The sequence below is a fragment of the Nilaparvata lugens genome, chromosome 1, assembly GCF_014356525.2.
Source record: "Nilaparvata lugens isolate BPH chromosome 1, ASM1435652v1, whole genome shotgun sequence".
In the NCBI taxonomy this organism is placed as follows: domain Eukaryota; kingdom Metazoa; phylum Arthropoda; class Insecta; order Hemiptera; family Delphacidae; genus Nilaparvata; species Nilaparvata lugens.
The window spans coordinates 85,341,660-85,357,291 of record NC_052504.1 but is presented as its reverse complement, the minus strand read 5'-3'; the positions used below and the strand labels follow the sequence as shown (position 1 = coordinate 85,357,291).

General features: G+C 35.6%; 1 protein-coding gene across 1 annotated transcript; it reads right to left on the bottom strand.

Moving 5' to 3' along the window:
• Positions 1-3,780: 3,780 nt before the first annotated feature.
• LOC111045746 (signal peptidase complex subunit 1) lies at positions 3,781-11,908 on the bottom strand. The gene is made up of 4 exons (XM_022331198.2): positions 11,671-11,908; positions 9,264-9,323; positions 8,378-8,464; positions 3,781-3,996 (listed from the first exon to the last, which is right to left on the bottom strand). The coding sequence occupies exons 1-4, from the start codon at positions 11,701-11,703 to the stop codon at positions 3,886-3,888; spliced, it is 291 nt and encodes a 96-aa protein (XP_022186890.1). The 5' UTR covers positions 11,704-11,908; the 3' UTR covers positions 3,781-3,885.
• Positions 11,909-15,632: the final 3,724 nt, after the last annotated feature.

The window sequence follows — 15,632 nt, the reverse complement described above, 5'->3', positions numbered from 1 at the left end:
TATTATCAGTTTACTGTTCTTATAGGCTTCAATTACCTCAATTAATTTAGCAATGTATCCCTCTTTGTCCTGCTCATTAAAACTAGGATGGATACTACTAGTACCACTTATGAGACATCTTCATCCAAACACTCAGTTTGTGTACAAATATCAACAAGATCTTTGTCTCTAAGCTCCATAATCAGCTTGTCGTTCATAATCGATCTATCGATGGCTGCATCCCATTGAATCTTCAATCGAGAATTAGTATCTATTAAAGCTCGGTTTTCACTTAACAACCTCTCCACCAGAACAAAACAATTATTGCATTTATAGGGATCTGGGGAAAAAGACACATTATCTAATGGAGGGTTCACTATAGAGACGTTTTCTTCCAGTTCAACTGTAGTTATATTGAGTCTTGCATTTGTATTGGGAGTAGAGCAAGATCTGCCATTGATAGAATCAGAAGCATTACCATCTGGGGGAGAATGATTATGAGTGACAGGGAAATCGATGATTATTCTAGATAGGTTTTTATCTGTTTTTAGAGAAGCTTTACAAGCTTTATTAAGACAACGCCACTGGACATCTCCAGTAGCAGTGTCAGCCGTCTTTCTGAAACTAAAATTATTGAATATGAGTTTGGGGTTACCACGACTACTATTACATATACCTATCGTAAAATTACTCATTGTGAAATACCAAGTCAGGCCCTTGTTTTCACTAACAATTTAATTATGGATGGATTAAGTTTTAATAATGCCTATAACAAAATAGTAAATGGAATTGGGAATGACAGGATAAATAAATAGGACGAGCCAAGAGAGCTTTCAAGGCTATTGGAAGAAGTTGGAAGCTCCTGAAGTGACGGGTATATATAACAGGAATGCGAAGAGGGTAAGGAATTTATATTTAATGAACTAAGCCAGGAAACCTAACACGGCATTTCAATGCAAGAAAATTAATGCACCAATAACAATAATTAAGCAAATATATAATTGAATTGTTTATTCAAATCAGGCGCTCTGTCTATGTTGTTATTGCGACGCCGAAAACTGTTATCTATTGTCACCACTGTGGCGCCTTGTCACCTTATCATCAATCAGCTCCGACTCTTATCATATTCTGGCGAAGCAAGGTGATAAGCTCCTCTCTCTGAATTGAATGACACAGTTTCTGTTGCCGAATAGATGCCAGTATGAATCCAATGCCTCAGTAGTGCCTATCTAACTACAGTTTAAAGTTTACTGAGCTTCTTAGCAAGAGAATTCTTGAAAGCGGCGTGGAGACACAATTGGAGGTTATAATACACGAAGTCAACTTTCACACACACCAATCATAATCAGGTACCAGTTAGTCACACACTATCTACATAAAATAACTAGATATATGACTTTTCCGAAATAAAACAATTCGAAGAAATTAATCTTTTAGACAATCAGATAATTTAAATTTACTTAGGAGCACAATCTGTAGCTTTTCACTCAGGCAAATCAGTCTTGCCAACCTCCAATGTAAGACAGCAATAAAGAATAAAAATAAAATACTCAGGTAATGGACGTGACAATTTACACGTTAGAGACTAAATCGCTTTACCAATTACTTCAATCAATAGACTAATCAATTGCACGACTAAATTCTAACTCCCAAAAATAATATACAAAAATATTACATGTCATGTATGACACTTTTAGCGTTACTCAAATCGTACGATCAGAATCGCGGATACTTTAGTCCATCGGACCTTACGACTTATGTAGCTTGTCATGCCCATTTCTACTACTCTATTTATTTATTCATTACATAATACACAAATCATCTATAATTCTCTAGTATTAATTACACAATTAATTAATATCTGTATAATAAATCACATTATCGGCTTATTTATATTGAGCTTTTTCGTGATATTCAAATAAATAAAATTGTATGATTTGGGAAGGATCTCTTCCTAACTAATTCATGAGGATTTGCGGGATGAAGAGGCAACGGAATGATCACTTCCTGAGCAAAGTGGTCAGACAAAGACAGGTTCACAACCCCTGAAGAAACAGCGCCGGCAAGGTCGTCAGTAACAAATGCATTATCCAACAAGGAAGAGGAATGTGATGTCACTCGAGTAGGTTCCTTAATAAGATCCTGCAAGCCATAGGCCCCAAATTCAGACAACACCTCCCGCTTGGAGCTAGAATTACACATAAAATTCACATTGAAGTCACCAATTATAAGTAATCCTTTGAATCTCCTGAATGCGGAGGACAAGAGTAGCTCAATCTTTTCAATAAATACATCAATACAACTGTCCGGAGATCTGTAAATACAAACAATTAAAAAACTATTATTTACAGCTGCTGCCTCAAAGACCGACTCACAAACACCTGTCAGGGGAAATTCAGAGGAGGACAATTCATGTCTTGCATAAATGGCAACACCACCTCCCTTACGTAATTCTCTATTGAAACAACATACAAGGTTGAAGCCTTCAACCTTTACTGATTCACTGCCATTTAGCCAAGTTTCAGAAAGGCAAAGGAGGTCAATCCTACTAAGAAGATTATTGGCCTGTAAGTTTTCAATCTGTATTTTTGTTACGAATACTACAGATATTGTAGTGCAAGACATTCAATGTTTCATGTTTCGGCATGTGCACAACCCCTTCATCTTGTCCCACTTCAGCCTCGGGAGTACAGTCAATGAGATTTGAATACTGAATCTGGTTCACAGGTGCTCCCGTTCGCTTCCTCATTCTAAAAAATTAATAGGTCTGTAAGATGTCAAGACTGGAATACTCTGGTTAATATTATTTTGTGACTCATGGTTGACATGGTCAACTGCTACATAATTAGATGCTAATGGACCAGGTCCATGACTAACATTTTCCCAATATCCGTTCCCAACAAAAATGGAAGTACTGTCTTCACCGGTAAGTCACAAAGAGGAGCATCCAATATCTCAGACGATTCAGTTACTGCATTATACTCCCGACTACAGTTATCAATTTTACCTGACCTACCTCCACTTGTACCATCAAGGAGACATAGAGATCCAGCCATAACAATTTTGTGAATTCTGTCTGCGATAAGCATTTTACCTCTCTTATTCAAATGAAGACCATGCCTGGTGTGGAATCGCCGCTCAATAGACCACAGCTCCAAAATATTCACTGAGTATAATCTGGAAAACCCTCGTATGATTCTATTCATAGCTGCTATTGATCTATTTTCAGTAGAGCTCTCATATAGATCGTAACGATAGGGTATGGTCGATATTATCAGTTTACTGAGCTCCGGATTTATTTAAGCTCTAGACTATGAACAGCTAGAGTCAGAAAATTGGCTTTCCGAAACGGGGCGTAGTCCCAGTCCACGTTTAAATTAAATTTCGAATGACTAGAAAATTGAACCCAAAATAAAATAATTGAAAATAGTGTAAATTTTCAGCTATTTTGAATTATTAAGGAATGTTTCATTTTGTCAAGGAAAACGTTTCCAATATTATAGAAACGAGAAAATAAAGATTATCATAAAAACTACGACTACGCCCCGTTTCGGAAAGCCAATTTTCTGACTCCAGCTGTAAAGTCTAGAACTTAGCAAATCCCGAGCTCGGAAATCGGCCCTTAGAGTTTACAAAGGGTTTACATTTGGCTAAATGATGTTCCCAACTTCACTACCAAGCTAATCGCTGATTGAAATTAATTTAATAAATATTGATTTATTTGCCATAAAACAATTACAAATTATGTTATTAATATAATCATAAATATATATAAATCAATATTACTATGAATAAAACAAATTTTCAACCATTGCATCACTCAATAATATTTTAATTTAGAATATAATATACCTTTACTGGTACTGAAATTAACTTAAAATAAGAATTTAATGTATTTGGAATGTTTTACTTCTTCTTTTTGCTAGATTTTTGACTTGATTCAGTGGAATTATCAGGCCTTGGCTTCTGCCATTGCAGGGGCTTTCGCCTGTACATCGGCCAAGGAGGAATGCTTACCTACAACAAAAAACATCAACAATGAATAATTAATAATATGTTGAAACCGGTAAATTTTATCAACGATAAATATCTCAGATCTCTCGATTTTTTTTTTTCATTCGAGTTGCCTCGGTTATTCTACATCAAAGTCCATAGAAAGAGGTCTGGACAAGCGGCCATTTTGTTGCTTGTTGAAAATTTTTGTTTACTGACTGTTAGTCTGAGCTGATGAACCGCAAACGTGTTATTAGTTTGAAGAATATAGTCTAGTCATAGACTAAATAAACGGTTAGAACTGTGGTTTAGTATAATATTATAGTAGTGTCTCGCTCCAAAATTAGCATTGGTATCATGACCTCTGTCTGTAGTTATAGACCTTGTTCTACATCATAAATCAAAGAAATGTATTATGCTGAAATATAAATTTTGCCATAAACATCAATCAATAAATTTCTTCGAGGAACTGATCTGTCAAATACAATTCTCTTGAACTGGTATGTTAGAAGTTCAACAAGGGGGGAAGGGGAGGAGTATTGATCTTAGTGACTGAGAAATTAGCGTCTTTTAGGAATATCTCAACAAGTGCTATAAATGTTATAGTTGAAGATAAAACTTTTATCTGACATTAACTGAAATACCTATCCACATAATATTATTGTTCTCAATTATTGCTTTAACTCTGATCTGTTCTCAGATTATGTGGTTGTGTGAATTTATGTATATTTTCTTTTGTGTATGTTCTATACGAATAATTATGTTCAATTGACTTTTGTCCATGCAATCAATGTTTTTTTTATGACAATAATAAAGATTTAATTTGATGAACTATCTTGAAACTAATAAATACTATAAACTAATAATTGATACGGAACAGCATGGGTATAGAAAAAACAGGTCTACAGTAACTGCTGTGATTGAATATGTAGAATTTATTTTAGATGAATTAGACAAAGGGGACAATATTGTTGGCACCTTCCTTGATTTGACAAAATCGTTTAACACAGTTGATCATAGAATACTTTTGGACAAACTTGAACCTTATGGAATAAGGGGAAAAGAGTTGGATAGAGTCATATTCAGAAGGCAGGCGACAGTATGTGAATATCAAACATTTTTATTAAAATAACCTCTTTGACGTTAAATCTAGTATAAGGAATATTAAGTACTTTGTACCGCAGGGATCTGTGTTAGGGCCATTCTTTTTACTTTGTTTTTGGGAGGACTGCCGAAATATGCATAATAATAAAATTATGATGCCATTGAAAATACCAAATTGTGTATGAATGCTGATGCATAGTGGACAAAAACTTTAATTCACTAGAAACTAAATGTAAGGATTCAATATTGATTTTAAAAAACTATTTGAGTAGAAGAAATCTATTACTAAACAATGATAAAACAAAATTTGTCCATTTCACTTGTAGAAGCTCTAATATTAAGAATTTATATGTAGGCCTACTAGATAATAAAAATTAAATTTTTGGGCATTTGTCTTGATAGCACACTTAACAGGAAAAACATGTACTGAAAATTTGCAGGAGGATTAGTTCAGGAATTTATGCACTTAGAAGGCTGGCACCCATTTGCAACACAGTAACATGTTGCTTATTTTGCCACTTTACACGCATATATTGCATATGGAATTGAAATATATGGAGGGACAAATATAGCTTATTTAAACAAAATACTCAAACAACAAAAAGAATCAGTAAGAATAATATTGAATATTAATAATAATCAACAGTCATGTAGGTCACTTTTTAAGAAACTAGGATTTATGACTGTGTATGGCCTTTACATCCACAGAACAATTTTACATGTATAAAGTAACGAGCACTCATTCAATAGGCAATCAATTAATCTTCCCAATTGTCATACAAGATATAGAAATGATTTCATTAAAATGGAACATAGAAGAGAAACATTTTAACAAAGTCCAGCATATATGGGAATGAAATTCATGAGGTACGAGTAACGTCAGAAGCGAGACGGCAAGATTCAAAATCGAGTTGAAAAAGTACCTAATAGAGTTAGAAACGTATAGTTTTTATGTATTTTATCGGGGGAATTAGGGATACAGTACCTACCTTGATTGTTATTGTTTCTTTCTATCTTTCTAATTTATGTTTAAGAATTATAAGTATTGTTTAATAAGATGACGCATTCATGTACAATATACATAGTATGTCTTGAATAAAGAGATTGATTGATTGAAAGCGAAATGGTATTGATTGATTCATTCATTCATAATCAACAGAACTACAAATCTACTGAACCAAATACGTTCAAATTTGGCATGTATGTTCAGTTGGCCTTCTAGAGGCGCACTAAGAACGGATTTTGAAAAATCTCCAAAGATACGCCGAAAATTTACGTTTTCTCAGTTTTTTTCAAGAACTAGTCGGCAAAAAATGTTCAGAATAGGTGTAAAGGCTTAGATGAGGTGTAAAAATGATGTATTGGAGGAGTTATAGATTTAGAATAGTGCCAAAGATCCGCCAAAAATCGGCGGTTTTTGAGTGTTTACTCAGTTTTTTCAAGAACTAATTAAGATAAAATGTTCAAATTTGGTATGGATGCCAAGCTAGGTACTAGAAATTTTGTCTTAAGAGGATTTCAGGATAACGCCAAAGATACGCACACGATGGCGGTTCTACTGCGTTTTCCTTCTAGCGTTCCCCAGCGTTTTACCAGATTTTACAAGAACTATTGAGATGAAATGTTCAGATTTGGTAGGGTCTAGAAATTTTGTATTGAGAGGACTCAAAAGTTACGCCCAAGATGAGTGGTTTTACAGCGTTTTCCTAACGTTTCCAGCATTTTTTATTTCAAATTTGGTACATACGCTCAGCTCAAGTTTTAAAATGTTGTAATGGAGGAGTTTTGAAATACTGTAAAGCCAAAGATCCGCCAAAAATTGGCTGTTTTATTTAGCTGGAAAAGCTCGTCTGCTGTTATCAATTCTGGATGATAAAGCCGCCTGCCGTCTAGAAAATAATATTTGCAAGAGAACTGCAACGTACAATTCAATGGAACTTTATTTTTCCGTGAAGAAGAGATGTGGCCGTCACACACACTGATTTCTAGCAGACACGATACAACCAGGAAACTCAGAATATCATCGCATTAGCTGATTGAGTTGGCATATCGACAATAATTGGAGGACATTATTGGTGTCGTGGTCGTATAATGTAGGCGAGAAATCGGTGTGTGTGTGTGTGTGTGTGTGGAAACGGCATTGAATGAAAAGATCTAAAATAATGTTATAACTGAATTATTTAATTAATAAAAACCTATTACCAGCTGTTACGACATCATCAATAGAGTCTATTAATTAGTAATTCTACTATATTAGCATATTATACTGCTTTACATGTTTGCTAATAACCTCAAGAGAGGATAAGCTGCAAGTATTAGGGTGTGGTCACATTGAATGCGTATTTATGTGCAGTGCACACTTTATTATGGATGAAATCGCGTGCACTTGCTGGTTGCATTCAGTGTGAGTAGCTACAGACAAGGTCACAACGTGACCCAATGGCACTTTCCAGATTTTGTTTTTCGGCTCACTCATGATTTGACGTGCACTTGCATGCATATATACGCATTCAATCACACCCTTAAATTCACAAGCTGCCAGTAGGGAATTTTAATATGACTATATCAGCTCAAAAATCAAAAGTTATGGCATTTAGGGACAAGAAGCCCTTCCAAAATAGTTTCGAATACTGTGATCATGGAACCGGTAAACCATGTCAAATACGGATCTCGGTTGTTATTTATCAAAAGCCATACTTGTGGAATTATTCACCGGTAAGGCTAGCAAAGAAAACGAAAGTGAGGTATGGACAAATACCAAGAATGATGAGTCACTAATTCAAGAATCAGAAATGAGTTTTCTTCGCATCATTTAAGGGTAAGCTTACACGAGACATGATCACATACAGAATAAGAGTGCAATGGACATTAGCTCATATTATTAAACAATATAGTCAAATTTAATTATTAAAAAAAATGAACAAATCACTTAAGGAGTAGTCTACATCGCCAACTCTTACTTTAAAAAGGCTTGGGAAATGCAGATTGATGGAAAAATAGATGTAGGCAGACGAGGAAGCGGTAGATATCACACCGGAATACGCTCCAGAAGCTATCATCATAATCATGATGGATTACAATGATGTTTCATTGTAAATAAAATTTTTATCCAGCAAGTGCTGGTCTTGCATCAAGACTTCTGAATTACTGAAATTTTCTCCGTCCGATGGCAATGCATCATTGAGATTTGCAAGCGCTAAAGCAAGTAACAAAAGCTTAAGCATCATCTTCATCCATGATGAAATGTAATCACAATATAATCAGGTAGATCGAATTAATAAATTGAATAAAAAATACTTACAATAGAAGCTAATGCGAATCCAGCACCGACAATGTAGACAGTTTGTGAAAACTGTTGAATTATGTAACCCCATATAAGTCCTACGGCCTGAGAAAGGAAAATGGTGAATTAAGTAGCGAAAGAAAATTAAGATTTCATTCCTGAGATGTAATGAATTATCATTATTAAAAAAAACAAATTATCTATTTCTATTTTATGGTTTTCTTTCATTTTCATGATACAACTCATAAAGAAATGTAAAATCTCATAAAGAGATTGATTGACGCTTATATAAAGCTTTTAGTAAGTAGGATATAAGATGATGATCCATTTTCTATTTACCTACTGTATTGTATTAGCTTAAGTATATCTACTTAGAGCTGTTTTTAAACAATATAAGTTCCGGTACACAATGTTTAGGGGTTTGGGGGGGGCTTATTCAGAAAGTGAAGAAAATTTAAATTTAGAGCGATTCGGAAGCAACGAATAATTCAAGAGTCTGTATATGATTTATGCCATAAAAAAGTTGAGCGATTTGGGAGCAACGAAAAATTCAGTGATCTGTCTAAAATCTAAAAAAATATTTTAGTCTTTTTATGTCCCAGAGGTACTGGTTTACTATTCAAGATAATTTGTATTTATAACTTATACTTTTTCTTCATTCATTGTAGGATCAATGACAAAAAAAAACTGATAACTAGTTGTCAAGATCAAGATGGCAGTAATCAATTCAACTCAAAACTTGGGTAATGATCCTGTAATGGATGACCCAAAAATGATTCTGGGAGCCCGTTTTTGCAGCTTTAGTAGGTCCACAACCTTTAAAAATGAATAGTGTACACATGTGCTAATGAATAATAGATTGTTTTGTGTTTTTATAATAAAATTAACGTTACTGATTACTTACTCCAAAAAGGGTGATTATGATTCTGGAAAACTTCTCAGCTTTATGTTGACCATCAAAGTCCTGAAAGATACAAGAAATTAATTGAATTCACAATATCAAATAGTTTTGGTATTTTTTGATATTTTTCTTTTCAATATTCTATTTTTATGTAACAGACAAATAAAATAATTCTTGGAAGTAACAGACAATTGTTCATAGACATTTTTTTAAAATGTAAGCAGCATGTTGACATGATCTGCAATAGACTTTCAAGAGACACATATTTGATGCGCAAGCTGAGAGGTCGTTTCTTTGTAGTACCTGGTTACAAGACAAAAGCATACCATGGCCTCTTCCATAGCCATATCAATTATGGTACTGTGCTTTGGGGTCATGCAGACGGCTGTAGAACGATCCTGCTCTTGCAAAAGACGGTTCTCCGGATCATCACCTCGTCTCATCGGCTGGAACACTGTGCGCCAATCTTTAAGCGACTGAAGATTATGACAGTCTATAGTCAGTTTAGTTTGCTGTTACTGTTGAGAAGAGGCCTACATACCTTTCAGCAGAGAGGAAATATGCATAGCCATAGCCACAACACAAGAAGGAGGAATTATGTCAATTTGCCCCAGACTGACTCGATCACATAATAACTGCCCTGTCCGTGCACTTAAGATTTACAACAGGATGTCGGTGTATTTCCTTGAGCATCAAGAAAAAATCTTTAAGCCGGCACTTCGTGAGAAGATTGTGAGTCTGAAACTCTTATCACTGACCTCCCATCTTGATCTTAGTTTTGCTATCAAGTTTTACTTTTTTACGCAATCTATCCAGCAAGTGCTGGTTATGGATAGAAATTACTGAATTTTTTGTGATGATATTCCCAAACAGTTCGTTTGGGAATAGGCTTACCGGTACCATAATAATAGCAATCCTCCCAAACCATAAATCATAATAAAACTTTTGCTCTCTGCTTTTAGTGTCTTAGTAAACTTACCGTAACTTATTTACATTGCCCCCTGTGGGTTGGGGGAGCTTTATCGAACATCTGTTTGTAGTAGGAGGCGACTAAAAGGGACCCCCTTTCCAAAGCCCGTCTTCCAAACCCTTCTCCTCCTTCTTAATATGGTTTGGAAGGTTTAATTTCTAGAATGGCACTTTTTCCATTGACTTAGCTTTGTGCCTTTCTTTATTTTTTTCTGTCTGTCGGCCTTCCTTGGTCATATTCTTCATTCTTACTTCTTCTTAGGCCAACCGAAGGTGTTATGTGGACCGTGCTGATGAGCGGTGCTTTTATATGGTGTCTATAACGGTGCCTGCAGGATACTAGGAGCCCTCCTGCAGTATTTTGCCTTGCCTAGACATGCGGGGCTCTGGGTTGACTCCACTTCCCTAGCTGTTCGTGGGAACCACATGTACAAACTAAACCCCAAGGCAACTCCAGAAGTGGCCATGCCTTCAAACCCACGGGATCTGCCCCATGAGGGCAGGTTCCTTAATCTGAAATCTGGGTGCTTCAGGAACACAGGAAATTCTGTTGCACTCTTATGTAGAGGCTATTAACATTGAGAAGGCTTCTACTGATCACGACATGTATGATGTAAGCTCAATCACATCATCACAACTGGAGAGGTAGGATGAGCTTCTCAGGCCACTGCTCAAAGAAGGGCGGCCATTCAGGCAAAACTTTTTGAGAAAGATGAGGCTTTTGACTCTTCAAAGTTTTGGAGGAGCAAAAAGAAAAAACCAAGAGACCAGAAATAAGTAAAACTCTAGGCACAAATGTGGGTCAAGAGGCTGAGTCGATGGTAGCCTAGAAGCGATTTGACGACCCATCCCTCAGCGGAAGAAGCTAAAAAATGGCCAGAAGTGGAAATCACGTGGGTCATGAGGACCAATCATCCTAAAGCATATTACATCGGATTGCGAGAGACTATATAGGGGCAAGGAGAAGGGCTCTGTTTGGCAGCGAGCAACCAGATGAATGGGATGTTAGTGTAGAAAAACCTCCTGGATCTTGCAAAGAACACACAGGTGACCTAATTAAAGTCAGATGTGTAGGCTTTCTAATCAGTCTGAAGAGACTGCCAAGCATATCATACTGGATTGCGATAGACTAGGGGCTCTCTTTGGCTGCAAGCAACCAGGTGATGAATGGGATGTTAGTATAGGGGAAAAAACTCCTGGATTTTGTAAAGGATATTGGACATAGGTATTGGTTTGCCTAACTAACGTAGATGGGAATCACATTAATAACGACGTGTGAAATTCTTTGACCCTTTGGATCCTAGAATCCGTCCCTTCAAACACAACATAACTTATGTATTTTTATTGTGGAGAAATTTTTATTCAAAATAATTGATAGTAAATCTAGAAAAAGTATAATGCTCCCGGTAAGTAGTTTATAGTTAGGTTATGACGAACTTACCATGTGTGTTGGAATGGAGCTGATAAAATCCATCTTCAATAGCTAAGTAATTAATTGCAGATATTATAGGAATTAAAATAATTCCGACTGTGATTTATTGTTGCTTGTAGCTAACTTGAATACCACGTCTGCAAAATAGAAAACAATACACGAAATGACGCAAACGCTACACTACAACAATGTTACCTACGACAAACCGTTGCTTACGTATACGTAACTATCTAGTAGATATCACAAACCACTCTCTGTCTCAGACAGCACCGTATCGCGCGTGCGTTAGCAACGGGTTTTTCCCGTTCCATTCAGTCAGATCTTTGAATGTAACGTTCTTTGTGATGATGGTTAATGGGCACTGTAACTGCAGCCAATTGTCATTCTATTTGATGATGATATTATTATCCACTGATGATTTATCATTGAATTCAATATAATAATCAATATATTATCACTTTATTCAATAAAAGAAAGAGTACTTTTGAAAAATATAACTAATAAAATATAACTGTTGTTATTTAACTGATGTTAAAAAACATCATAACTAAGTCAGCATATTGTCATTTCAAAGCCAAAATCTAACCCCCTAACCACCCCTTTTACATTTAAAACATTAATAAACATAACATTTGGTAAGAACATCTAATCCCTTCCAGCATATTGCAATTTCAAAGCAAAATCCTAGCCCCCTGACCTATCTTTCCACCTTTGAAATATCAAAAAGCATAATTCTACCTGGACCCTAGCCCTTTCTAGCACATTGCAATTTCAAAGCAAAAACCTAACCTAACCTTATGGAACATTATCAAATATAACCCAAAAAAATCTAACCCTTTACCCTTTTACATTTGATAATTTAGATTTCAAAGCAAAATCCTAACGCCCCAACCTATACTTTCACCTTTGAAACATCAAAAAACATAACTTTACCTAGACCCTAGCCCCTTCTAGCATATTGCAATTTCAAAGCAAAAACCTAACCTATCCTAATAACACATTATTAAATATAACCTAAATAAAACCTAACCTCTAACCCTTTAACATTCAATATTTTAGATTTATTCGTCATCTTTAGAACAAAACATAAACATGTGGTTCATCTCATGAACATATTCACAAACATGTGGTTCATTTCATGAACATGTTCACAAACATGTGGTTCATTTCATGAACATGTTCACAAACATGTGATTCAAAGCAAAATCCTAACCCCCTAACCTATCCTTTTACCTTTGAAACAGAAAAAACTCCTATAAAACTCCTTGTAATTCTGTGCTTTGAAACATCAAAAAACATAACTCCACCTAGACCCTAGCCCCTTCTAGCATATTGCAATTTTAAAGCAAAAACCTAACCTATCCTAATAGAACATTATTAAATATAACTTAAATGAAAACTAACCCCTAACTCTTTCACATTTGTTGAACGAGACAAGGATAGCAACACCATTGCAAATCGTACACTACCATTATAACGTGGACCTCACTATGGATACTCAAAGAATATTTTTGAATAACTATGTTATAACTGTGACTGTTGCTGGCCGTTACTCTGTTTCTGAGACAAAGTGAAGCTCCTGTAGATATCTAGTAGGCGATGGACAAACCATCGACAAGCACAAACCACTTACGGTCTCAGTCAGCACCGTATCGCACATGCGTTAGTAACGGTTTTTTCCCGTTCCATTCAGTCAGTTCTTTGAATGTAACGTTCTCTGTGATGATGGCTAATGGGCACTGTAACTGCAGCCAATTGTCATTCTATTTGATGATGATATTATTATCCACTGATGATTTATCATTGAATTCAATATAATAATCAATATATTATCACTTTATTCAATAAAAGAAAGAGTACTTTTGAAAAATATAACTAATAAAATATAACTGTTGTTATTTAACTGATGTTAAAAAACATCATAACTAAGTCAGCATATTGTCATTTCAAAGCCAAAATCTAACCCCCTAACCACCCCTTTTACATTTAAAACATTAATAAACATAACTTTTGGTAAGAACATCTAATCCCTTCCAGCATATTGCAATTTCAAAGCAAAATCCTAGCCCCATGACCTATCTTTCCACCTTTGAAATATCAAAAAGCATAATTCTACCTGGACCCTAGCCCTTTCTAGCACATTGCAATTTCAAAGCAAAAACCTAACCTAACCTTATGGAACATTATCAAATATAACCCAAAAAAAATCTAACCCTTTACCCTTTTACATTTGATAATTTAGATTTCAAAGAAAAATCCTAATGCCCCAACCTATACTTTCACCTTTGAAACATCAAAAAACATAACTCCACCTAGACCCTAGCCCCTCTAGCAGCATATTGCAATTTCAAAGCAAAAACCCAACCTATCCTAATAAAACATTATTAAATATAACCTAAATAAAACCTAACTCTTACCCTTTCACATTTAATACTTTAGATTTATTAGTCATCTTCAGAACAAACCATAAACATGTTGTGGTTCATTTCACGAACATGTTCACAAACATGTGGTTCAAAGCAAAATCCTAACCCCCTAACCTATCCTTTCACATTTGAAACATCAAAAAACATAACTCTACCTGGACCCTAACCCCCTTGATGAGCAAGTTGAATCTTGCCGACACGCAATCAGCTGATATAGTGAGGGCCATGTTGTAATATGGCAGTGTAGGAAGAAAGGAGAAAAAGGATGCCGGATCTCAGCCTTTCGACCAAAACAGCTGATACTGGTATATCTGATGAATTTAACTGTTTATTATTTTCGAAAATAGTTAATCATATTTTATTTGTCAAATATATTTCTTTAAGATGTGATAATAAATTTTCATGATTGAGATGAAATATTTTGTCAATTAGTTGAATTTCTACATTGTTGATAAACGATGCGGCAACATTGCAATGCGTGAAAGAGATAGCGCCATCTGCTTTGTTGAACGATAGACAAGGATAGCAATACCATTGCAAATCATACACTTCCATTAAAACGTGGACCTCACTATAGATACTCGAAGAATACTTTTGAATAACTATGTGATAGCTGTGACTGTTGCTGGCCGCTACTCTGTTTCTGAGACAAAGAGAAACTGCTCAAACCACAGCATCGACAAACCATAGCATTAAAGTGATCCGAACCTGCCATCAATACTATTACAATGCGGCGCTTCCTAACAAGATGGCGGATTTTAGCGTCAGGGTACTAGCCAAGTTTCCATACTGTATTTATACAGTGACCACAGCATCGACACGACATAGCATCGACCTTAGACCAATTATAGAATAGACACGCTGGGAAGTCTAGACTCTGAAGCCAACATCTACTGCCAAATCCACCGATCTTGACGTCACAACAGTGACGTCACGCATCGTATGGAAAACTTTCAGATTGTGTGTATTTCAGATTCATGGTGTTTTTAGGTTATTTCAAGCTACGGACAAAAAGGATATCGGTTAAGTTATAATGTGTTATGTGATTACCTTTTTCATAAATAATAATTACATAAATAAATAACAATCTGCTATGGAAAACAAGCTATGTTTAACAACAATGTAATAATTATTTCTATATGATGCGTGACGTCACTGTTGTGACGTCAAGATGGGTGGATGTGGCAGCAGATGTTGGCTTCATCGACATTCAGTATGAATCATTGATATCTATATATATAAAAGCGAAATGGCACTCACTGACTGACTGACTGACTGACTCACTCACTCACAGAGGGCCGCGGAATTGGAAATATCTGGAACTAAAAATATTAATGTTAAATGTCCTATGCTTGAAAACTGTTGCTGGGTGGAACTCCGAATATTTGTCAGACAGCGGAATTGGAAATATCCGGAACTCGAAATATGTTGCTAGGCGGAATTGGGAGTATCTGGAACTAAAATTATTTGTTTGTCAGATGGCGGAATTGGAAATATCTGGAACTCAGAATATCAGTGCCAAAGTGGGAGTACTGGTAATGTGTT